Source organism: Gouania willdenowi, chromosome 6 (assembly GCF_900634775.1).
Source record: "Gouania willdenowi chromosome 6, fGouWil2.1, whole genome shotgun sequence".
In the NCBI taxonomy this organism is placed as follows: domain Eukaryota; kingdom Metazoa; phylum Chordata; class Actinopteri; order Blenniiformes; family Gobiesocidae; genus Gouania; species Gouania willdenowi.
In genome coordinates, this window is record NC_041049.1 from 59,056,538 (window position 1) to 59,083,483 (window position 26,946).

Consider the following 26,946-nt stretch of genomic DNA (forward strand, 5'->3'; position numbering starts at 1 on the left):
ACGCACACACACACACACACCGACACTGGGTGAGAAACATACACATGTTCCAGCTGTGACACAGACACACAGACATGGCTCTGATAGAGCTGTACACACAGGTAAGAAACACTCTGTTCATATTCTATTACATCACACACACACACCACACACACACACACACACCACACACACACACACGCACACACAACGCACACACACACGCACACACACACACACACACACCACACACCACACACACATATGGAAACTCTGTTTTCTCACTGAAAACACTCGACACGTAGCAATAAACACATGTTTACTTTATTTACAAGCTACATTAGTCACGTGATCATGTTGTGCATTTTGATTCATTAAGAATACATATTTATGAAGTTGTTATACATACAAAAAGGTGTTATTACATACACTTTTTTACATCTGTACTCACAAGACTTTATTTTACCACCACCTCATATAAAGTTAATTTATTCTATAGATATAAATGAGTCTGTGAAGGTTCTAGTTCATCAGGTTCTAGGAGCTCAAACTAAATCTACACCAACACATGGTCCAACACCTCAGGTTAAGGAATCAGTAGTTCACTTTCATTTGAAGGAAACAGGAAGCACTGATCCTCAACCTGAAGGACCAGTACCAGACACTAACCCTCCTTTATTAGTTAGGCCTCGTCAACGTGAATCACTTACAGTATAAATCACACAATGCATCAGTTTCAGCACTAAACAGATCTAATGGATCAGAGATAAAACATCAACTAAAACACCACAGTCAACATGACTTGGCGTTAATTAGGTGTGTGATTATCTCATTGCATGCACTTGTATTTATTACACATTTATATATGAATAAGCCTTCATCTGACCAATACTTGTCCAGTCATTACAGCTTTGACTCTACCAGACCTCTAAAGGTGTGCTGTGGTATATGACCATAAGAGCGTATCCTGAAAGCTGTTGGCGACGATGATTAACATTTTTATGGCACAGATAAAGAGCTGTTCATATGTTCATTGGAAATGCATCAATCACACATCAATTAAAATATGATCACGTCAGACACCTAATGATGTCATAACAGGCGTCTCCATGGAGACAGTAACTGGTCAGTGAGTGTATAACTGTTTCGTGAACAAGCTACTACACCCTGTTATGTCATCATCATGAAAGTCTTCAGTAAATACAGTTAACACACGTTGACCACCTTCTCACTCCATTCAGACTCATTATTATCATTTTAATGTGTGCACCTTAGTAATCATAATGGTATGTAAGTCCAAAGCTTTAAATAAATCTAAATGTCTCTTTCAGTACAACAGAGTGTGGATACCGGATGCAGAACACGTGTGGAGCTCAGCAGAGATCGCTGCAAGTTTCCAGTCTGGAGACAAATCTCTGGAGCTGCTTCTGGAAGATGGAACCGTGAGTAACTGTGATTAATAAAAACATGGATACGTTTTGAAGGCTGTATGTAACCGGATTGTCTGAACCCTGACACTGGGCAGAGGTGCAAGTACCCCATCGACCCATCCAAACCACAGCTTCCTCCACTACGTAACCCAGACATCCTGGTGGGGGAGAACGATCTGACGGCTCTCAGCTACCTGCACGAGCCTGCAGTGCTGCACAACCTCAGAGTGCGATTTGTGGAGTCCAGGATTATCTACACCTACTGTGGTACAGCTGAACAATGTGTGATACCTCCGCCATTCAGTCTGGCTCATTCATTTCCTCTTTTTCAGGAATCATTCTGGTGGCTGTAAATCCCTATAAATCACTCCCTATCTACGGAGACGCTGTCATTCACGCCTACTCCGGCCGGAACATGGGAGACATGGATCCACATATATTTGCAGTGGCAGAAGAGGCGTACAAACAGATGGCCAGGTGGAAAAAAGCTCATATGTTCAGTAAATATAAATATACAGAGTGAAGTTTAACATCTGTCTGTTTTATTTCCTCAGAAATCACAAGAACCAGTCGATCATCGTCAGTGGTGAATCTGGAGCTGGAAAAACCGTGTCTGCTCGATACGCCATGAGGTACTTTGCTGTGGTCAGTAAGTCCAGAAGTAAGACCCGCGTTGAAGACAAAGTCCTGGCGTCTAATCCTATAACAGAGGTAGGATTATTATTATTATATTATTATTAATATTGTTATTATTATTTTTATTTGGACTGTCCAAACGCTCTCCTAAAATCCACAATCTTGCAGGTTTCTATGGTCATTTCGCTCCAACACAAACAAATATCCTGGTTTTATAATTTCAGCAAACCTCAGATTGAGGACCACGATCTGAAATCAGGCAAAATGGAAAACCTGCAAGAAACATGTGTCAGTCCTACAGGACTAAAGCTGGACAGTCCTGTAAACTATGGTCTAAACCAGTGTTTCACAAATGGGGGTATGTGTACCCCGAGGGGTACGCGATGGCACTACAGGTAGTACTTGAAAGAGAGAGAGAGAAAGAGAGAGGGAGAGAGGAGAGAGGAAAATTAATAAATGACCGTTAAAATATGGGGGTTTTATAATGTTTATTTTCAGTTAATAATGATAATCATACTAAATATTACCAGAAACTCACAAAACGACAACAAAAACACACTAAATAACATAGAAAAATATATACCATTACCAGCAACTCACAAAACGACAACAAAAACACACTAAATGAGAGAAAAATGCACAAGATCACTACAAAATACACAAAATAACAGAAACATACAAAACGACATAAGAAACTACACCAAAAACACACATACACTGAGATTTAATATTTAAATAATACCAACCACACACAAAAATGACAACAAAAACACAAAAAAATATAAAAAAAATATACTGAATAATAAAAAGAACAGACAAACAACAACAAAATACACAACATGATTAAAGAAATGATCGTGATTGGAACATGAACTGAAAATACAAGGCTCTGTGTTGGTTCCACATCAGGAGGGAGATGACCATAAATGATAAAAACAAGAAATGAATCTATTCAGAAAGCACTAAATACTGTTTCATTCCACTTATTTACAAATCTAGTACAGTGTCCGTCGGAAGTATGTATTCATATAGTAGGAGGAGCTTGAGAAGAGTTGTCAATTATGGGCAAATGAGTATGTGTTTGAAGGTTGGATGTACAAAGAGGTGTACACACTCTACTCTGTAGTGTTGTAAAGGGCTATATTTACGGGTGCAAAAGTAAAAATAGCGTGTGCAATTTCCCTGGTTTAATTCTATGGAACATGCACTTGATAAATTGATGAATAAAGTTTGCACCAATGTTTGCTGGACTTAAGCAAATTGATAATAAATGACATCCCCTGTCCTTAGGCCCTCCTTCGGCAAGGAAAAACTAAATAATAACTTTCGGGAGTAACTTTCGGGAACTATTTGAGCGTATTTTGAAATTCTGTTGTCGTAACTCTCTCTCTAAATGTCTCTGTGCGCATGCAGCATGTACAGTACATCCAAGGTGCGCATTAGGTTATAAACACGTGGTGAAAATATCAGCATTTATAATGCTGTGTTTGCACAGACTTTGCGGGGCCTGTGTTCACAGGACAGAGCCAGAGAATATCCGGATGCCCCTCCCCCCTCTCATGTCCAGTCTAACTCGCGTTCAAAATAAAGTTCAAATAAATGTTTTGCAACATCAAATAGTTCAAATTAATGGATGCATACCCTCGGGCTATGTGCAAGCTGTTAAAAAGAGTTTCAGGTCGAACAGACACTGCGTCAGGGAGATATGTGCTCCACACACACACACACACACACACACACACACACTCACACACAGACCATCCTGAAATTATAGTATAGACTAGTACAGTGCCCGTCGGAAGTATGTATTCATGTGGGAGCATAAGGGGTATATTTGCGGGTGCAAAATGTGGGTGCAATTTTCCTGGTTTAATTCTATGGGACATGTGCATGACTTCATCACTTTTATACTATTTTTGTATGGTGTATTTTTCTGTAACGTATGTTTTTTGGAGCCATGTGTATTTGTGTATCTTTCTGTTGTCTTTTTGTGCATAAATGTTTGCTGTTTTTTTTTTATTTAAATTTTTTTTTGTAATGTATGTTTTTTTGGAGTCATGTGTATTTTTGTATAATTATTGTTTTTGTTGCTATTGTAGTGTGATTCAGGAGTAATTTGTTGTATTTTTCTGTAAATGGATGTTTTTTTGAAGTCGAGTACAGTGCCCGTTGGAAGTATGTATTCATATAGTGGGAGCTTAAGAAGAGTTGTCAATTATGGGCATAATAATAATAACATACTCTGTAGAATTATAAAGGGGTATATTTGCAGGTGCAAAGTAAAATAGCGTGTGCAATTTCCCTGGTTTAATTCTATGAGACATGCGCATGATAAATGTGTTTTTTTTTTTTTAAGTCATTTTTGTATTTTTTTTTTTGTTTGGTGTTTTTTTTTGTAATGTACAGTGCCCGTCAGAAGTATGCATTCATGTGGGATTATAAGTATTTAGTTTAGTGTATTTTCAGTCATTTTCATGTTTTTGTTGTTGTTTAATGTGTGTGTGCCTGCCTAACTTTCACTAAACTTTATTGTCACTGGACATGTGTACAGTGACAATAAAGGCATTCTATTCTATTCTATATGGTTGTTTATTAATAAATTACAATTCATCAATAAAGTGTAAAAAACTTTTTGGGATTGCTGAAATAATAATAATAATGCATCAATTTTATATAGCGCTCTTTTGGACGCTCAAAGTCGCTTTACAGAATTGAAGGATTATTCTTTCACCCCACACTTAGTGGTGGTAAGCTACTATTGTAGCCACAGCTGTCCAGACAGGCTGGTATGGCCACTAAAAAGTAAAGGAAAGAGTTTCCTTTTCATTCTTTCTATTTTATAAAAAATGATAACACATCGGTTTAAAAATGATTTTCATGTGTGTTTGTGACAGGCTATAGGAAATGCAAAGACCACCAGGAATGATAACAGCAGTCGATTTGGGAAATACACAGAGATCAGCTTTGACACCAGGTACCGGATCCTGGGAGCCAACATGAGGACGTACCTGCTGGAGAAATCCCGAGTAGTTTTTCAGGTATTAGTTATTCATAGTCTGACTATTCTTTATCAGTCACATCCTGGTCTTATTACATTTTAAAGCGTAATACAAGTTGTGCACTTACCTCATCCATTATCGTGCTTGTTTTCAGGCAGAGAACGAGCGTAACTATCACATTTTCTACCAGATGTGTTCTTCTGCACATCTGCCACAGTTCAAGTCCCTCAGGCTGTGTGAGTTCCTCATTCTGAGAAGCTCTCACACTTATCACACACTCTGTCAGTATTAGTAAAATGCATTTTCTTATCCTCAGTGAGTGCAGATGAGTTCAGGTACACCAGCGTGGGCCAGGACGGAACCATTGAAGGTGTAGATGACATGAAGGACATGGAGGAGACTCTACGGACCTTCTCACTGCTGGGTACAAACCACCTCACTGCTCAGGCTTTTGTTAACTCATGTTTGTATTTAATGGATTTCATTGTCTTTGTTTTTCCAGGTTTGAACTATGACTTTCAGTCTGATGTGTTTAAAGTTTTAGCTGCTATTCTGCATTTGGGGAACGTGGAGATTAAAAAGCACAGAGAGGACCAGTCTATTATCTCTGTGAGTTTTACTGTTTATCACCAAAAGTTATTTTATTTTATTAATTGTGACTTTTATCACACATTTTTATTCCTGTTATTTCGTTGATTTAGCCTACACTGAATTTCCCTTTGTTCTTCTTTGTTCTTCAATGAGACATTGGCCACGGTTACATGATGTTTTTTAATTCGGTATTAGTTATTCCAAATTAAATCATTCGTAATTAAAGTGTTCTGCTTCGTGTTTACATGGAAATAGTAATTCTCGAACTGAGGTTGACATGGAAAACCAGTTTATTCGGCTTTAGTTAATTCCGCTTTAGGTTTGGGGGTTGGGAAGGCTCTGATTGGACAGGGGTGAACGTGACATATCACGTCGATCACATATATCGGGAAAAACACATAACAAACCTTTAATTGTCAGCTGTAACACAGAAAACCACACATGAGAACTGTTTTCACCTTTATTTTGATTGTAGTTTTGAAGCAGCAGCTCAACAATAACACATTTTGGTTCACGGAGCGGAAGAGATAGGAACTAATCACCGGTAAATAAAGTTCAGTAAAACTCTATAAAACAATAACCAGGAATAAATATTTGCTGGTAAACATAGTAGCTCTAACAACCATTACAATGATAAACTTGGTGATATTACAGCCTGTGCAGCAGTATGGGGACACATTCACTCCGTCTGTGGGTTTTAACATCACCCGTCTGGTAAAGCCTGTTCAGTTTGCTGATCTCCGTGTGTGTTTAACGTTTATGCCTCTGTCCATCCACTCTTTTCAATAGATCCTTAAAGGCTCTTATTATTATAGTGTTGGCTCTATTCCGGGTGGCCATGTTGGATTATGTCGTCACCAAACGCTTTATTGCAGCAAGTCGCGCATGTGCAAAACGACCGGAATTAACTTAAAGCAGCTTAAAGTGTTGTTAACTGTTTATAAGAAAGACGAATTATTTATTTCGGAATTAAAAACGAAATAACCAGCCATCTAATTCGGAATTATTTAATTCGGAATTAAAAATGGAATAAACCAGCCATCTAATTCGGAATTAAGTTTAATTCGTAATTAAATTAGCATTAGGAATTAAGTGTTTACAATGTCAGGTTAAAGAGGAATTTACTTTTATTCTGCTTCAAAGAGGAATTAAAGCTCCCATGTAAACGTGGCCATTATAGCCTCTTTAGTCTTGTCAGGTTTTTATTTGTTACGCCTAATGTTCCCATTATAGAAACTAACTTTACTGTTGACAACAATACATTTTATAATAAATTACAGATGAAGTTCCTTTGAAGTGTTGGATCAGATCCTACGTTTGATTAAGAGGAGGGGGCTGAGACCCTGTTTTACAATTAGAGAAGGGCTGAGATCATACAACAGGAAGTAAATGATGGTGTTTGTTCAGCCCAGTGACACCCACCTGGGGGTGTTCTGTGAGCTGCTGGGTGTGAGTGCAGTAGACGTGGTGCGCTGGCTCTGCCATCGGAGGATCGTCCTGGTGTCTGAGACGCTGGTGAAGCCACTTCCTGTGGAGCGAGCGCTGAACACTAGGGACGCTCTGGCCAAGCAGATCTACGCTCACCTGTTTGACTCCATCATCTCCAGGATCAACACAGCCCTGCAGGCTCCAGGACCACAGCACGCCTTCATCGGTGTGCTGGACATCTACGGGTACGTTCACATGTCTATCTAGTTTTATATGGTTCTGACTCCCCATCTACATGAAGGTGTCCTGTTTTTGCTCCTCAGCTTTGAAACATTTGACATCAACAGCTTTGAACAGTTTTGTATCAACTATGCAAATGAGAAGCTTCAGCAGCAGTTTAACTTGGTACGTTGGCTTTCGTACAGTCGTCATGACAACACAGAAGCTGACCCAAGGGTTTTGTTTTCAGCATGTGTTCAAGTTGGAGCAGGAGGAGTACATGAAGGAGGACATTCCCTGGACCCTGATTGATTTCTACGACAATCAGCCCGTCATTGATCTGATCGAAGCTAAGATGGGAATATTGGACCTTCTTGATGAAGAATGTCTGGTAAGTGTTGATCAAAAACCTTCCATTTCCTGTTTCCTGTATCTCCTAAAAGCAGTGAGGTGTGTCTCCTCAGTTCCCCCAGGGCACTGATCACAGCTGGCTGCAGAAGCTCTACAACTACCTGGATGCCAACCCTCTGTTTGAGAAGCCCAGGTTATCAAACAAAGCCTTTGTGATTCAGCACTTTGCAGACCAGGTGAACTCTTATACAAACAACACATACTTTATAATGGCACAATATTTAACTATGAACTGCAGAAAGGATCATTGTCTGATTCACTGAGTCTCCATCAGGTGGAGTATCAGTGTCAGGGGTTTCTAGAGAAGAATCGAGATGCTCTATATGAAGAACTAGTGGACACGATGCAGGAGAGTCAGGTAACCATGTCATACCATAGAAGTACCAGAGAAGTATCATAGAAGTACCACTGAAGTGCCACGAAAGTATACATACATAATATTAATATTATATTATTTAATATCTACGACACAAATTTCATCATTTAAAATTAGAGTGGCAATATATGAATTAAAAAAAACCTTTTATTATCTCCGCCACAAAGTGTGAAGGGGGATATAGGTTTGAGCCCCGTCCGTCCGTCTGTCCGAGTTAAAGGGGACAGCTCTTCACAGAAACCATTTAAAATACAATTACCAAATTTGGTGTGTGGCTTCAGGGTATCAATACCTTGATGGAGTTCGAAAATGAGAAGCACGCAATTATTTTTTCCCGAGTTATTGTCCTTGATCCGTTTTTTTTACTCTGTTCGAGGTATCTTCAAAGAGTACAGCTTTTCTTAGAAACCATTTAAGATACGATAACCAAATTTGGTGTGTGGCTTCAGGGTATCAATACCTTGATGGAGTTCGAAAGAGAGAAGTGTGTAATTATTTTTTCCGAAGTTATTGCCCTTGATCCGTTTTTTTATTCTGTTCGAGGTATCTTCAAAAGAGACAGCTTTTCTTAGAAACCGTACTAATAGTTAGTAATTTTATATTCTGATGTGATAATATTTTCTTATGTATACATCTAAGTTCTTAGATTTGGGACATTTAGGAAAAGGTTGTCAGTTATAATGACACCCAATCTGGCGGGGGATGTTGATGACTATGTTTTCTTGTTAAGTACTAATGTATTTTATACCATTATATACATATTTTATACTTACATTAATTTGTGACACATTTTCTAAACAATTGCAGGTTTTTTAGAAACAATTGAATGTTCATGTAAACAATTGATACATTTTAGCTTTTGTGGAATTTCAACTGAATTTGTATGGAATGAATTATCTGCAACTGATGGTAATTTAAAAAATGAATAATAATAAAATATAAAATGATTGATGTTGTTGCTGTAACTGTTGCTTGGGGCAGAATTAGAAGCTCTTGTTGGCCTTTAGCCATAAACACCTGCTCTACAGGGTTCTAATGTTGACATTCTGCTGAATATTGTGCAAGTTGAAAACAACAAATTGGTTTCACTCAATGTGTAGTTTGTTTTTTCCATTTGTTAATATTATAACATTTTGGATGATATAAGGAATAACTTTTTCCTTCTCTTTCTTTAGTTCCTTTTTTTGGCTAACTTTTTCCGAGATGATGTGAAAATCTCATCAAATGACAAAGGTATCAAGGTGAGGCCAGCGAGACCTTCAGTGAAACCAGCCAATAAACAGCTGAGAACCTCTGTGGGAGACCAGGTCAACACTTTTTATATTCACATCATAAAAACTAACGCCATATTATATTATATTCAATTTAAAATCCTGTTCTTTTGGGTGTAGTTTCGTGCTTCCCTTTCTCTACTGATGGAGACACTGAACGCCACCACTCCTCACTACGTGCGCTGTATTAAACCCAACAACCAGAAGCTTCCATTTGAGTGCGTAGTACTTGTGTAGCGAGTGAGGAGGTAATGTGTAATGTGTGTGTGTGTGTGTGTAAGACGTGTGTGTTTGTTCCTGTTTACAGGTACGACTCCAGGCGGGTGGTGCAGCAGCTCAGAGCCTGTGGAGTTCTGGAAACTATTCGTATTAGTGCTCAGAGTTATCCATCCAGGTAGGTTTACATGGAAGCATGGACGAATAAAAGAAAAGAGTAAACGGATATAAAACAATTGCTCTAATTCCAATATGTTGATGGTAAACTGGTTGACTGATTGATGTTTCTGTTAACTTATTTTTAAACTTTGTTTTTATTTGCAATTTATAACATACAAACAACTTATAAATGTAAGATAAGCAATAACAAAAAACAAAAAAAAACATGTCTCATGTTAGGTCATCTCTCATGTACTTATATGCAATATTAGTATATACGAGGTCCTTTGTACATTTGAGTGTATGTGTGTGTGTGGGTTGTGGGTGGGGGTTTTAATAAAATTTTTATCACTTTGTGGTGCTATGAAAACTGGTGTAAATATCGTTTTGTAAGCAGCATGTTGGATTGACTCCAGGAAGAGTTGCTGTACTTGTTACAGCTAATGGAGATCAAAATACATACAAATATAAAAACAAAGAAAAAAAAAACAACATAAAAAATTATTATATTGAATAAAAAATTTCAAAAAATAGAATAAAAATAAAAATAAACAGAAAACAAAAACACTAATTTAACAAAAGGTAAAACATTTCAGGGGCATTTCCTGGGTGTATTCTCACATTATCCATGGCATTGCATCTTTGTAAACAGTCCACTTCTATCAGTTCTTTTCACAGGTACTGCATGTTCTTTGACCTTTAGTTAGTAAGTCAACTTTTCCATCATATACAGTAGATGTCTTATCTCAAACCGGTGCTCTTTCTCTGGAGATTCCACATTATACCAGTTTCTGGTTATAGCTTTATTGCTTTTAATCAGATGCCTGTCATTTATTTGTACAGCATATTCAATTGTTCCCAGATACATTAAAACACAGTTATTTGGAATAGCATAGCCCATTATGTTGTTTATGGTTGTGTTCACCATCTTCCAGAAAGGTTTTTGCTTAGGACAGCTCCAAAAAATATGTGTATGGTTACTCTCTTTGCTCTGTTCCTTTCTTGCAGGTGGACATACATTGAGTTTTACAGCAGATACAGTATCCTAATGTCCCATTCTGAGATCGATCGCAGTGATAAGAAACTAACCTGCAGGAGCGTTCTGCAGCGGCTGATCCAGGTTGGATTTTTTGATGATAGTCTGCTTATTATCATCTGATCTGACATCATCCTTTGGTTCCAGGACTCCAACCAGTACAAGTTTGGTCGCACAAAGATCTTCTTCCGAGCTGGTCAGGTGGCGTATTTAGAGAAGCTGCGTCTGGACCGGCTCCGTGCTAGCTGCGTTACCATCCAGAAACGTGTCCGAGGATGGAGTCAGAGGAGGAGGTACCAAGCTCTACGGGCAGCAGCGGTAGTCCTCCAACAGTACATCCGTGGACAGAAGACCATCCGGTTGGTTTCTAACTCTATCGTCTGTGTGTGAGTTCAGAGTAACAGTAATAGTAACTGCTGCTTGTTGTCTTGTATGAACCAGTAAAACAGTGAGTGCTGCTACGCTGAAGCAGGGCTGGGCAGCGCTGGTGATCCAGAGACACTGGAGAGGTTACCGTATGAGACAGATCTACCTGTTGGTCCGCTTTGCCACCATCACCATCCAGTCCATGGTACGAGGATGGATCGCTAGGAAACAATACAAGAAGGTTTGACAATAAAAGTTAATTTTCCCTCACAAACCAAAGGAAATAATCTGCAAATGTTATACACAGAATGTAATGTCACAAGTCTGTATAAAATTACATTTGCTTGCTTTTATTTTTGTTTGCAGTCATCTTTACACGAGCGTCAATTATGTGTGTGTGTGTGTGTGTGTGGTGCGGGGCGGGGGGGGGGGGGGGGGGAGGGGTGTACATGGTTTCTCTTGAACTCCTAGTTTGTTTAGATATTTTGAGTTTCACTATATGATGGTTTCTCTATATTTCTATAATATCTTCTGCCGGTTTGTTTCTGTTGATCTTTTTCACTAAAACTAAAACTTTATATAATAAAAGCATGTACCGAATAGGTGGCAGTGCTGCATATAATTATGTTTAGCGACTTGAAACATCAGTTATTGAAATCAGTGATTCTATATTGAAGTTCAGTGGATATTTATCTTTTAGTTGTTTTAGACGAGTGAGGAAAGTGCTTTTATGTTTATCCTTATGCTGGGTGGTTTGAACCAAAAATCTGACTTTTGTTTTTATTTTTAATTGAGACTTTTTTCCTCAGTAAAGTTTTACTGGAAAGACTATTCTAGGTCAAAGTCACTGGTGTGAAATGACACACAGGCCCTTTTATTTAGAGTCATGTTAATGTTGTATAATATAGTATATATGATGCATATTAATTAATGTTGTATGTAGTGAAAGAGATTAGTTGTGCTTGAACCTTTAGTATGAACTTGTTTCAGTAAAGCTTGTGAGAGTGGGTGGTGGTAGTTTCCTCTGATTGTTATATTTATATATATATATATATATATATATATATATATATATATATATATATATCTTGGCAGTTAGAAAGATAATCACAGTTTGGAATAATATCTACATATTATAATGTAATATAATATAATGTAATATCTACATCGGATGAAGTGAAACGTGCTGCGTTCCGTCTCAGATGCAGGAGGAGAACAAAGCTGTGGTTCTACAGAAGTACGCCCGGGCCTGGTTGGCACGACGACGCTTTCAAAGCATACGTCGGCTGGTGCTGAACGTCCAGCTGTCCTACAGAGTCCAGCAGCTCAGGAAGAAGATTGATGAGCAGGTAATTAGTCATTAGTAATCCATCTATTAATCATAGCGCACTTGTTGAGGACGTCTGTGTTTGTGAACAGAACAAAGAAAACCGAGGTTTGATGGAGAGGCTGACGAGCTTGGCCAACTCTAATTCTCAAACCGTGGACAAACTCCAAGGTTTGGAATCACAGCTGGAGAAATCAACCAATCAGAGACTGACTTTGGAAGCTAGAGAGAGGAAAGCCAATGAAGAGGCCAGCATGGTCAGTCAAGTTACTATTGAAGACTAATAAATGTTTGAGTTGCAGATTAAGTTTGTTAAAAACTATTTCTCTTTTATTAGACGATCGCACAACTTCAGAAGGAGGTGGAGTCTCTGGAACTAGAAAAGAAAAAACTGGAGAAAAACTTTGAAGCTTCTTTTAATGAGGCCAAAGGTAATTCCAGTTTAATACAAATAGATGTGATAATCAACATGTGAAGAAAAAAAAACCTATTGCTCAGGTGTTGGTTGATATATTTGATGCCTTTTGGTAAACTTTCCTAAAATCTGAACATGTGTGTGCTGCAAGTAGACATTTAACTCCAGCCTGAGGCTGTTTTCCTTTTACGTACTCCATTCTCCCTCACACTGTATGAAACCATGCTGATAAAAAAGAGTTAAGGAGTTTCTCTTGGCCTAATCAAGTCATCAAGTCATTAACTGTTCACTTCACAGAAAGTTTTCACCAAATTAAAAGGAATCTTCTGGAAGAAAAAGAAAACGAGGCAAGGCTGAGAAAGTAAGTTATCAAAACCAGAAATCTTTCCCAGGTTGTTCAGTTATCTCACTTCATGGAGCATTGTCCATGTCAGAATTACAGAGAACAACATTGAGATCCAGAGACAGGACCATGAGAACGAGGTGGAGAGTCTGAAAGAGGAGATGAAACGATTAAAGGAGGAGAAAGTGTGTCTCCAGAGGAGGATGGAGGAGGGAGAGCAGCTGAACTCTGACCTCCAGGAACAGATCACACAGCTCACCAAACACGTCAAGATCATCCCTGAGCTACGACGAGATCTGAGCAACCTGCAGAACCAGAAAAATATCCTGGACCGAAAGATCCAGCAACAGGCGGAACAAGCACGAGGTGCAACACTCAACATTTAAATAATCCAGTTTCATCAAGAACAGGCTTTTCTAATTGTTTCTGAATATTGATGATGCAGATAAAATCAACAAGATTGCAGGACAACTCCTTGTTGGTGTTGCTGAAGAGGAGATCCTTCTGGGGTAAAGAAACACATCATGTCTTTATTACATAATACATTATAACAAGTGTTCCTTTGTAGGCTGACGTCACATGACCCTGAGAAGACTAATGAAGCTGAAGATTTAATTAAAGGTTTTGACATTCTTGAGAAAGCCGTCAGGTCTGTTTGTTCTCTACTCTTTTATTTAATGTTGATTGATATTTAATTAGTTATTGATCAGTAATGGGTGGGTATGTTAGGATGTGGAGGTTCGGGGGTTTGAACAGCTGTACAGATGTTACATATGACAATGTATCTCCTATAAAACAACTTTTTGTAAAGATAGTTTGCTGTCATATAAGAAATCCACATGAATATCAGCAGTCAGTGAGTCACATGTTCTGTTTTAGAGGTTTGAATGTAATAGATGTAGAATGGAACATTTGACTCTCAGAATGAACGTGTTTGGCATCTTTTGAAATTTTAGCACACTGGTGATGGAAATGAGCTGCAAACTAAACATTAATCCTGTATCTGATTGCATCCTGCTCATAGTTATTGAATAGTTTTCTAATCTTGTCTGGCTTTGAAACCTACTGATATTTAGGAACCCAATTTCATTTAATTTCATGAAAATATGCAGTTTAAAAATGAGATAACACAGATATCTATGCTAGCAAAACATAAAATATCAGTTGAACGTGAAGTCAATATGTCCAACAAATTGTACACAATGCTTCAGTGACCTCAGCATTTTAAAAGTAATGTTACGGGGGATTACTTTTCTGAGAACATTCATTAAGCCAAATTAATCGAATTAATGACAACTAACAAAAACCTGAAGAGAAACTTAGTGTCTCTAGTAGACGTTGTCATCTTATCTTAATAAGATAAACAAAAAGTGAAAAAAACAAGTTATTTTACAGAATATAATATCAACTTTTCTTATTATTACTTTATTATGAAATACACAGTAGATGAAGACAGTTATAGATATAGAGCCATGTTTCCCATTCTGACACCAAAGTCACCAACAATGAGTACTTTAAAATCAACCACAGCTGAAACAAAGCGCTCTATGTGTTCCACATATGCTGTGTACGTCATATGTAAGTGCTGTAGATATTAATGCAAAAAAATGAAGTTGTTCTTTTGAGGAAGAATGCATTTTTTCATTTCCTATGGATGTGAAAACAATGTTTCTTAGAAAACAAAGTTTAGTCTAAGTTTCTATCTTAGCAAACAAACATCTGCTGAAGAGCTGAATTTAGCCTCAGTTTAAACCTCATAGATCTGAGCTTTGATGGCAAAAGAGAGACAATTATGATGTCAAAATGTTAATTAGGCTGTTCTTATAGTAAATGTGCATCAAGTGTAAATTTTGTCTAATAATCCGTTGAGCTGTGGTTTCCCGTGTGTCGACAGGTTTCTGCAGAATCAGCAGAAAGAGCAGAAGGAGCACAGTGAGACGCAGGTGGAGGGCTTGAAATTGAAAGCTGAACATCTTCAAAATGAGAACTGCAAACTGCAGAACCTGTTTCAGGAGAAAAGCAACATCAACGAGGACATCCGCCAAGAGGTTTCTCGTCTCAGCAGCGAGAACTCGGTACGCTACTGGATCTATTGCTTTAAATTCAACTGCAAGAATGAAAAACCTCACTGTTCTGTTTTAATTCCTCTGCAGATCCTTCCTGAGCTGAGATTACAAGTGTCAGAGCTGCAGAAACAAAAGCAAGAACTTGAAAACCTTGTAGAGCGTCAGAGCAGAGAGTTGGCAGGTAGATGTACGCAATGTTTTAATATTCACGTGAAAGTTTGTGTTAAAATCACTTAGTATGAAAAGCGCAAAGTAAATAGAAGCTTCATTTGTAGGTTATGTTATTATTATTATTATTATTATTATTATTATTATTATTTTATTAACATTAAACACATCAACATTCAAATATAGTAAATTAAATAAATAAAGATACTCTATAAACGTGTTTTTTCAAATATGCACGATGGCACTACTGGGGGTACTTGAGAGAGAGGGGGGGGGGGGAATTAACAAAAAAAGCATTATGAATATTGGGTTTTATTATGTTTATCTTTAGTTAAAAATGATAATCATACTGAATATTACCAGCAACTCCCAAAACAACGACAAAAACACACAAAATAAGCGTAAAAAAAACTGAATAACATAGAGAACAAACAACAAAAAAATACACAAATTACCCCAAAAACACACACACTAGAAACACGAGAAAAATACTTATTATTACCAGCAAGCACAAAACGACAACAAAGGCCCACTAAATGAGAGAAAAACACACAAGATCACAACAAAATACACAAAAATAAAAGAGAAACATACAAAACGACATAAGAAACAACCAAACGACAACAAAAACATACACACTGAGATAGAATAATTTAAATAATACCAACAACACACAAAAATGAGAACAAAAACACACCAAATGAGAGAAAAATATACTGAAAATTTCAAAAAACAGACAAACAACGATATAATACACAAAATTACATCAAAACACACAAAATGATGATTGAAATGATCATGAACGGAAAATACAAGGTCAGTGTTGGTACCAACAAAGCGGCAATTAAAGAAACTTTAGAATTAAATCTATTCAGGAGGCACTAAATACTGTTTCATTCACTTATTTGCATAATTAGATTCTTTAAAGGGGAGTATCATAGGAGGGGGGAGGGGGCTCGTCCACTAGGCGGAGCCTCGTCCCCTCAAGCAAAACAGCAGGAAAATGGCTACTGGCAGGAGATTTAAAGAGTAATCAGAAATACATGAATCAATCTGAGCAACAATGGATGTGTATTTTTCAGGAGGGAATGACACACTAACTTAATATAAAGCTTGAAAAAGTGATTTTTACATGATACCCCCCCCCCCTTTAAAATGTGTGTTATCACTTATCATTCCATCATTATGATCTATAGTTGTAGATATACAGTAGCAAAATGTTGTTGTCAGACAAAGGGGGGACCTGGATTCAAAAGTAAGAGAAGGGGGTACGAGAGCCAAAACATTTTGAGAACCACTGCTATAAACAATAAAAACATGGTCCTATATCTATAGGTTCCTGATAACTGATGAAACATCTCCTGATTCCAGTTTCAATCACTGATCATTTACAACGAGATCTTGCACAAGCTTCAGGAGCTTTAATGTTGCATTTTATTAAAGCATAAAACACATCACCTGTTGATGTTAAATGGCTCTGGTTTCTGATCATCTGTCCTGCATGAAGATGAATAACTTTGTATTAATGTTATGATGTATTTTTAAAGAAAAGGACCATGAGATCACTACATCTCTTCAGGCCAAGATTGCGTTGGAGAGCGCACGCTGCAGGTTAGTCAATCTATCTCAATCCACTCATCATATCATATCATATATAATAACTTGTCCTGATTTCTGTTACATTCCAGGGAATTTGAGGAGAGAGTTGTGAAGCTGGAGGATGCCAACGCTGAGTTTCAGAGGAAAATTGAGGATTTGGAGGAGCAGAATGAACACTTGCTAAGACAGCAGCAGGTAGAAAGTGAAATAAAGAAGAAACTGAGGGAGGAGATGTCCCATTTAACAGCTGAGAATATGGTGTGTATGAGCTGTTAGTCATATATTAACTTAATATCCTCAATCGATGGCTTCTAGTTTACTTTAATGTAATTATTTTTTATTTTCTTATTTAGCCTGTAGCACTTTGAGATGTATTTTAATGGAAAGTGCATTACAAATCTAATGTTTTAATGTTATTTTATTATTACTCTGTACAGGACTTTGAGGAAGATTCTGGACCAAAAGGACAGATTTAATAAAGAAACTTAAGAGTCAAATAAAAAGCCTGGAAACATCGCAGAGAGGTTGGTTTGACATGATATCGTATACTTGAATTCTGTCACATGATTTTAAACTGTCTACTGCTCACACAGTGAAACAAACGTCTGCCGCACCAAAGACTTCCTGGGCATGTTGGAGTACAAGAAAAGAAGACGAATTGCGCCTCATCCAGAACATCATCCTCGGTATCTGTTCTCAGATGAGCACAGTATGTTCTGAGTTCTAACAACCAGAGATGGGATCAGCCAAAACATTATGACCACTGCCATTATGTAAATAGGGTATATCATCACTTCATCATAGCATCTCTTTGTTTTTATAATCTTTTACATCCTCAGTTTAGGTTGGGACAGGTATTAATGAAGAATAGAAACACATTTCAGAATGGACTAATGTTGAAATACATAATTAAAGGTAGTAATAATGAATTTTTTTCTCCTCGGAGAAATAGATTTAAAAAAACAGGCAAACAAACATCAGAGCCCAAACATCTGAATTTAGAGGATCCAAGAGACTAAAATTACACTGAAAGCCTAAAACAAACAAAGCTTATGAGCCGTTAAACATAAAAAACAAGCAGCCAGTAACGGAGATTCTGACAATGACACTGGAAGCGCTGCTGATGAGGTTCAAATATATTAATCACAGCAAAACTCTTATTGTGGATCTTGTTGGGTTCTTTCCCTTCTTTCTTACTATGGACCATATATACTGTATATATATATATATATATATATATATATATACAGTATACTGTATTTATTTTTTGTTAAGCGCAATGAGATGACTTGTTGTAATTTTGCACTACGTATATAAATAAAGTTGAGTTGAGTTATTAAACCACAACTCAAACACACAGGTGTAGAATAAAACTGATAGCATCAGTCCTAACTGATTCTTAGAGTGGGATACGTGGGTCAGTGAACATTACACACATTCATATGTCGTAATTAAATGCACTAATTGCATCGTGGTGCTATGTTGTATGTTGGACAGACACATCCTGTTGTAGGGTTTTGCACCATTTATCAGTGAGTGAAGTAATGTAAGTAACAAGTTTTTACTGCTGCAAACCTTTAGTAAATCCCACAGTGTGATAATCAGAGTTTCCTTTCATCAGTTATGAACCCTAAGCTTTTTAAGTCTGGGAAACGTTAGTAACTAGAGGAAAGATAAACATGCTTTGAATGAAGTAGCTAAAGCTGCTGAGAAAAGCCAAAATCTAGATTTAAACCCAGATGGCTGGTGTAGATCCAAACAGTATAAAGCAGTAGGTCATAATGTTTTGGCTGATGATGATATAAATGTTACAGACTTGAAACCCAAAGGTGTAGTGGTCAACATGATCCCCAACCTGCCGTCGTTCCTCCTCTTCATGTGTGTGCGTCACGCTGACTACCTAAACGACGAAGCAAAACTCAAGTCTCTGCTCAACGCCATCATCACTGGCATCAAGAAGGTCATCCTGGTGAGATCAACTTTTGTCCATCACTGTATATTAGGGATGTAACAATTAATAGTAAGGCAGTTAAAAATCGATTCACAGGTAACACGTTCACATTGATGCTCTGAAAATTGAATCGCAGTACGTTTTTTAATATATCCTTCTCGTCTAAAAGTGTAGGCGGCGGGCGGAATCTGCTACTATTTTCTTTCTGGCCGCCATCTACTCTTAAACATGTTCATAAATGATTCTTTACCCCTTTAGCACCGCAAGAATATCTGTAATATTACGTGAATATCTGTAAAAGTCACGTTTTTCTTTTTTCTTCTGCTAGCATAGCTTCTCTTCTTCACTGCAAGGATATCTGCATGCCAACCGACCACTGGGTTACCAGCGCCCTCTGCTGGTTCAAACAAATAATTGACGTAAATACAGTGCAGACTTTTTTTTTTTTTTTAAGTCCAATTGTTAGGCACAAAATACATTTTCAGTTGCACTTTTAAAAAGAAAAGTAACTATTATGTAGTTTTGCATTGTTTACTATAGAACCAGAATTTAAATTAATAGGCTTCTTCTTCATTTGTTTTATTCCTTTAATTATTTCATTCAAGATTTATTTTTAGTTAAATTGCATTGTTTTGAATAGTTTATCAAGGGATTCTTTTTACAATTAAATATAAAATGAAAATAATACAGTATTTTCCCCCAAAAAATTAAAGGAATATTTGTCTACATTCCCATTTTGTAAAATAAATCGTGAGAGAATCGTATCGTGAACCCAGTATTGTGAATTGAATCATATCGGGAGTTGAGTGAATCGTTATAGAGTATTCATTTACACATTTTGACAGACTAATTGAGAGCAGCTGATGTTCTTCTGTTTCAGACGTTCCACAAAGACTTTGAGTTGGTGTCTTTCTGGCTGTCCAACACCTACCAGCTGCTCAACTGTCTGAAGCAGTACAGCGGTGAAGAAGTAGGAACACACTGTTGTGGCGGTTTTAGATGAAATGAGACGGAGTCAAGTTTTAGGGTTGCTGGTCAGATGCAGACACATGGTTTATTTGGTCAAAGGGTTTTGGAAGCAGACACGTCTGGGATTCAAAGGTTTCTCTGTGTGTGTCTCAGTTAATTTGCCATTGTTCCATACTTTCAGGGTTTTGTATGTTGCTGATAGTGGTAGTCATAACGATGACAGAGGTAAACGCTATCAGTATGATCATATCTGGCCTGCTTAGGGCAGTTTGACCACAAATAACACAAATATATAGGAATTACAGAATCACCAGAGAGACACCCCAACACCCACACTTACTAACAATCATTCCCAGTATCTGCGCTCTGTTCCATTTCCTATTTTATTTATATTTCTACAATCCTTTACAGCCAATCACTGTCTCCCCAACACGTATGTCAGAAAAACAGTAAAACCAGGAAGACAAAACTACCCCAGGACACTAAGCAAAGGGCTAAAAAGACCTCCTGTAATTGCAATTTTCCCAATAAAGCTAAACTCAATCAGTACTGTTAAACAGTGCATTACATTACAGGCAATACAAGTTACAGTTAACAGTTCCCCCATCATTGTATAACCTGATAAAACCATTAAAATGATAATTATTCTCCTTAGATCTTCCAGAAATCAAATTTAAAACATTGTAGAGAAACCTTAAATTAAAATGGTTAAGCGAGGATTCGTTTTGTTTGTAAATTAATAATAATAATAATAATAATGGCTTGGATTTAAATAGCACTTTTTTTTTGAGGAGACTCAAAGTGCGTTACAGAAACCATTATTCATTCACCCAGTCATACCGGTAGTGGTAAGCTACAACGTAGCCACAGCTGCCCTGGGGCAGACTGACAGAGGCGTGGTTGCCATTTCGCACCTACGTCCCCTCTGACCACCACCAACCTTTACGCACAATTCATACCCATTCATACAAGGCAATGTGGGTAAAGTGCCTTGCCCAAGGACACAATGACAATGACTCGGATAGGGAAGGATTTGAACCCCCAACCCTTCGGTTACTGGACGACCCACTCTACCACTGAGCCATCTCAAATAAAGTTTTAATGCAAAAAACCCAAGGGAAAAATCTCAAACACATGCAATTCATACCCTTTATAGGAACAACATGTAACAAATGTCATTCATCAAATGCCTTTGCTAAAATACATTTTGTAAATCATACATTTTCACACTCTGATATCTGATTTCAGATTCATACTCACACTAGTGTAGAATGAACCATGTGACTTCTCTTTGTTTGACGTTCTCTAAAGGAGTTCCTGAAGCAGAGCACTCCTCGCATGAAGAAAAACTGTCTGAAGAACTTTGACTTATCAGAACACAGACAGATTCTCAGCGATCTGTCCATTCACATCTACCATCAGCTCATCACCATCATGGAGAAGAATCTCACTCCAGCTATCGGTATCAACACGCACAGTTAACATTAGTGGCGTGTCTTATTTTTTTCATGCATGTGTATTCTTACCTTCAGTTCCTGGAATGTTGGAACATGAGAGTCTTCAGGGGATATCCAGCATGAAGCCGTCGGGTCTGAGGAAACGTTCCAACAGTATCTATGAAGACATGGAGATCTACACTATCTCCTCCATCATTCAGCAGCTCACCTTCTTCCATTCTACCATGACACACCACAGCATGGAGGCAGGCCTCATCATGCAGGTCATCAAACAGCTGTTCTTCTTCATTGGTGCCAACACGCTCAACAACATCCTGTTACGCAAAGACATGTGTTCCTGCAGGAAAGGGATGCAGATCAGGTCAGAACCATTAGTAACACATCACAGAACAGTGGTTCCCAAACAGGGGTACTGGAGCATATTGCAGGCGGTACTCGGAAAGATTTAACAATTGATCGAAGAATAATAAGGAAATGTTCCTAGTTAACTAAAACTAATGTTCCTAACTAAATTCCACTCATTGTTTTGATATTGTAGATCAGGGGTCACCAACGCGGTGCCCGCGGGCACCAGGTCGCCCGTAAGGACCAGATGAGTCACCCGCTGGCCTGTTCTAAAAACAGCTCAAATAGCAACACTTATCAGTGAGCTTTTATATTGTGGCGATCGATGCGGAGGCACGAGACACTGACTACCGATTACTTTTCACAAACACCCAAACCTGCAGGTGGTGCTATTTTTAAATAAGCTTCTATACATGCACAGTGTGCAGAGTCACTGCTGCGCACACAGACCTGACACACGGTGCAAACATAACGCACCTTCTTCATTACATAACATGAAGACACAACTTATATTTAACAGCCACTTCAGAACATGGCTAAACAAAGTGCACAATTCCACTCTAAAGTGCTAAAACATTGTGCACTCCCACAATCCTTTGCAGACGGCTTCCCCTCCATGGCTGCCACAATATATATAGATTTATTTATTTAGCTATTCTTGTTTAAATCACACTTACATGTAACTTAGAAATGACAATACATATATATAAACACTTAAAATGTAAAGTGTTTTTTGTGTTTAATACATACTTGCCAACCCTCCCGATTTTCTCCTGATTTCTGCCCGACATTGTCCGGGCGGACCATCCTTCACTGAGCGTCGTTTCCAGCCGGACAATAATATAATTAATTAATTAATTATATTATTGTAATAATAATATTGTTGTAATAATAATATTGTTGTAATAATAATGACGATTACACCGCATAAGAAGAGGTGTAATCGGTATAGGCTATGTTTAATTTTCCTTTTGTTGATTATTTTTATTTCAAGCATACATTGCATAGATTGATGGATAATTTATGCAATGTATGCCTTTTTTGTTTAATTTTATGTTATTTATTTTATTTATTCTACTACTACCACCATTTACCATTTGCACGGGTACTGTGGAATTTGTTCTTTACTTTATATGTGTTTTTCAAATAAAAGAACACTGTGAAATTGAATTATTTCATTTTCTCTTTAAAAAGCAAACCCCCCCCCCCCCCCCGCTCTTTTGAAAATCTCCCTAATTATTATTTAAGTGTGTATCAAACTGGTAGCCCTTCGCATCAATCAGTACCCAAGAAGTAGCTCTTGGTTTCAAAAAGGTTGGTGACCCCTGTTGTAGATTAAGCTTTAGGGTACCAATGTTCGAGACACATTTAATTTCGGAATTAAAATTGGCATAAACCATAAACCTAATTTGGATTTAAGTTCAGTTCGGAATTACATATTCATTCGAAATTAAGTGTTCACAAGGTCAGTTTTAAGAGAATTTAAGTTTTATTCTAAATTAAAAAGGAATTAAAGCTCTCATGTAAATGTGGCCATTTAGGTTTTATGACAGCCTGCTGCTCCACAAATGAAAAAGCATATGAAATTATGGAGGGGATACTTATGATATGAAGAGAGGGTACACATGATTTGACAAAAATGCGAAGGGGGTACATGGGACAAAAAAGATTGGGAACCCCTGTCATAGATCATATCATAGAACCACAAACACCAAGCAGACACACCATTAGCACCAGTGTTGAGCAATTTACTCAAAAAAGTAATACATTACTAGTTACCGGTAAATTCTATAAATTGTAGTGAGAATAATTTAGTAACTTCATTACTAATTACTTTACTTTCCTGACTCTTAATTTACCTTGTATGTAGATAGATGTGTGTGCGTGCGTGCGTGCGTGTGTGGCTGACGGGAGAGAGGGGGTTGATCACTCCTTCTCCGGCCGTATCATAGACAGCACCGCTTTTGCGGTTTATATGATCAACATACGGGGTTACTAAAGGATGTTTGGCTTATTCAAGAAGTTAACTGCTTTAATTTTGCCCCGGTAAATCCAAGAGGTCCTGGCTGCAGACCTCCGCTGCAGCCGTCTCACTGTAGCGGGCCGGAGGGGCTGCTGCCCCGGCTCTACAGTCAGTGACGGCCCGGGGGAGTTGTCGCTTGAAGTTGCTTAAAAAATTAAAAATTTTCAACTTTGAGCGACTAGGTCGTGCTTGAGTCACTCAAATCAGTCATGTCGCTTGAGGGGAGATAACTTGAGGTCGCATCATTTATATTGCTTTGAATGTAATCTAGTCACTTCAGTCACTCCAGTCGCGTTCGGTGTGAACGCACCTTTAGTGCGCATGTGCAGCTAGCAAGAACTAGCTGGGGACGACCACGTACAACGGACTCACGTCAGAATGATTGACAATTAGGAGGACCAGTAGTCTATGATCCACCTGGAAATGGAAGCCAAAATAACATCCTCCACAATACCTTTAACTCTAACTTTTACGTCGCTTTGGAGAAAAGCATCTGATAAATGAAATTGTAATTTGTAAAACTGGGTTTGTGTTCATAAATAACACTGGTCCACATCTGTGGAATGTTCCCAAAAATAAAAAAATCCAATCCAAGTATCTACCTCCTGAAAGACCAGAGGATGTAATGTAATATCCAGTTTCCACAGAGATGGCCTTCAAAGGTCTGTTAGAGTCAATGTTCTGAATAACGTTGTTGTAACCATGTTAGCAGGTTGTCGTTATGCTATGGCTGACTATCCTGAAAGATCCTGTCTTTATTCAGGTGTAACATCAGTTACCTGGAGGAGTGGCTGAAGGAGAAAGAGCTCCAAGGTTCTCAAGCTATGGGTACGCTGAAGCCTCTGGCCCAGGCCGCGTGGCTTCTACAGGTCAACAAATCCACTGATGATGATGCAAAGGAGATCACGGAAAAATGCACCGAACTCAACACTGTTCAGGTTTTCCACCTTCCACGTGTGAATGTTAGTCATGCATCTCTTTAAAAAACTCAAGTCTGATTGTGTTTTTTTTTTTAGATCGTAAAGATCTTAAATTCCTACACGCCGATCGATGACTTTGAGAAAAGAGTTTCGTCATCATTTGTTCGTAAAGTTCAGGTAAACTCATGTGACTCTAAAAGCGTGGTTCTTTATCTTTAGGTATTGATCTAATCTACTGATCTCTTTTCCCTCCAGTCTTTGCTACTAGACCATGATGGGTCCATTCAGCTGATGATAGACATCGATCATCGTTTCCAGGTCATGTTTCCTTTCTGCCCGTCGTCACAGGCTCTGGAGCTGCTGCAGGTTCCAAACAGCCTTCGCCTAGACTTCCTCACAAGGATCTAGTTCATATAGATCAGACCTTTGACCACTCATGACTGAAACATTCTCCCTGTGCCTTTAACTGCATCTCAATGTTTAATTTATGTATAAAGGGCACAAAGTCCAGACTTATGTATGCAATGAAAGCCTGAAACATTCTGGATTAAATAGAAAAATGCTGCTACTTGTTCTTTGTGTATTACACCAAATGCATTTTAATAGGTACAGTATTTACTAATTTACTAATTTAATTACTGTATGATACTTTGTTATCAGAATGCAATGAAGGACTGTTATTATCACTGCTCAGACTACTTTGATGGAATGTAATTATTTTATTCCTTCACTCCCAGAATTGTCCTCCTACAAGAATCAATCCTATTTTTTTATCACATGTATTTATATTAATAAAATTGTTGTTGTTTTTGCTTTTCCACAAACAATAAAACAATAGTGAAGTTCAGATGTCTTTGTATTGTGATTTTGTCATTTTAACATTGCTACAGAAACATGTTACATACAATACAAACAAAGATTTAAAACCAAACTCACGTCTGCAGGACATGAAAACAGACTTTGATTGTCGTCCTGCTCAATGTTTTGCAGCTGTGCAGAAAGTATGCTAACAAACCAGTATAACATTTTCTACTTGCAGGAATGCAGCCCTCCAGGATTGACCTTGGTCATGCCTGTTTTATTATTAATAATAATAATAATAATAATCAGTTTCATATAGTGATTTTATGTTTTCTATGGTATACTGGTGTCAACTGAATGTAGAATGTCAGACAAAGATTCCAAACACCAGCTCCAGCAGCAATAATAACATGCTTTAGTTTAAAGGTAAGAGCTCAAATATTTTTTATTTATTCATTTTAGAAGTCACACATTAGCAATATACATGTATTTTTAATTCCCTTAAAAGGTTATAAATCTCATAGTGGACTTTTAAGGCCACGTAGCAATGAAATGTCTGAAAGATTAACAGAATAGATAAGTCGTATAACTTAAACAGCCAAATGTACTGGATCTGTAGTAAATGTATTAAATTATAGTTACTAACTCTTCTATTATATTATTAACTCTTATGTCTGAAAGTCACTTCTGATTGGCTCAACAATAACGTGTTGCTCCGACCTTTACACTAATGTGCTTTTAAGTTGAAATTAGCCCCTGATTGGTCAAGTTAGTCTGCATTTATTCTTTTACAGCATCTTATTTTAGTTTCAAATTAAAATGTTGTGCATTCGTGTCATTTTTTTTTTTTTTTTTGTCATCTTGCGTGTTTATATTAAGTCATGTTCTGTTTGTTTAGGTTAAAAAATAAAAGAGAAATCTGTGAATTGACCAAATCACCAGTGTGAAGTGTATTATTATGTGTATTATTGTGCATTATTATGTGTATTGTTATGTGTATTATTATGTGTATTGTTATGTGTATTATTATGTGTAATATTTATATGTATTATTTTGTGTATTATTAATATGTGTAATATTGTGTGTTTTTATGTGTATTATTGTGTGTAATTGGGTTTACTATTGTGTGTGTATAATTGTGTGTATCATTTTGTGTATTGTTATTGTGTGTATTATTTTTTGTAATATTATGTGTATTATTCTGTGTATTGTTGTGTGTATTATTCTGTGTATTATTTTGTGTATTATTCTGTGTATTATTTGTGTATTATTGTGAGTACTAATATGTGTATTATTCTATGTATTATTTTTTGTATTATTTTGTGTATTATTATGTGTATTATTGTGATTACTAAAATGTGTATTATTATGTGTATTGTTCTGTGTATTATTTTGTGTATTATTCTGTGTATTATTCTGTGTATTATTGTGTGTATTATTATTGT

The 26,946-nt window shown here is 37.3% G+C and overlaps 1 protein-coding gene across 1 annotated transcript; it reads left to right on the forward strand.

Moving 5' to 3' along the window:
• myo5c (myosin VC) lies at positions 1-25,471 on the forward strand. The gene is given in 42 exon segments (XM_028450926.1): positions 1-101; positions 1,311-1,421; positions 1,505-1,676; positions 1,742-1,886; positions 1,964-2,120; positions 4,940-5,083; positions 5,199-5,280; positions 5,361-5,468; positions 5,547-5,653; positions 7,043-7,308; positions 7,387-7,468; positions 7,533-7,673; positions 7,747-7,869; positions 7,968-8,051; positions 9,245-9,376; positions 9,461-9,558; positions 9,648-9,734; positions 10,724-10,835; positions 10,899-11,110; positions 11,193-11,358; positions 12,320-12,466; positions 12,537-12,701; positions 12,782-12,875; positions 13,157-13,220; positions 13,294-13,568; positions 13,648-13,711; positions 13,771-13,851; positions 15,097-15,277; positions 15,356-15,449; positions 16,984-17,047; positions 17,125-17,290; positions 17,471-17,506; positions 17,508-17,578; positions 17,629-17,680; positions 17,682-17,721; positions 18,850-19,004; positions 19,867-19,956; positions 21,267-21,417; positions 21,488-21,773; positions 24,544-24,718; positions 24,797-24,877; positions 24,956-25,471. Coding segments are annotated over 42 exon segments (5,241 nt in total). The 5' UTR covers positions 1-74; the 3' UTR covers positions 25,109-25,471.
• The last annotated feature ends 1,475 nt before the right edge of the window (positions 25,472-26,946 follow it).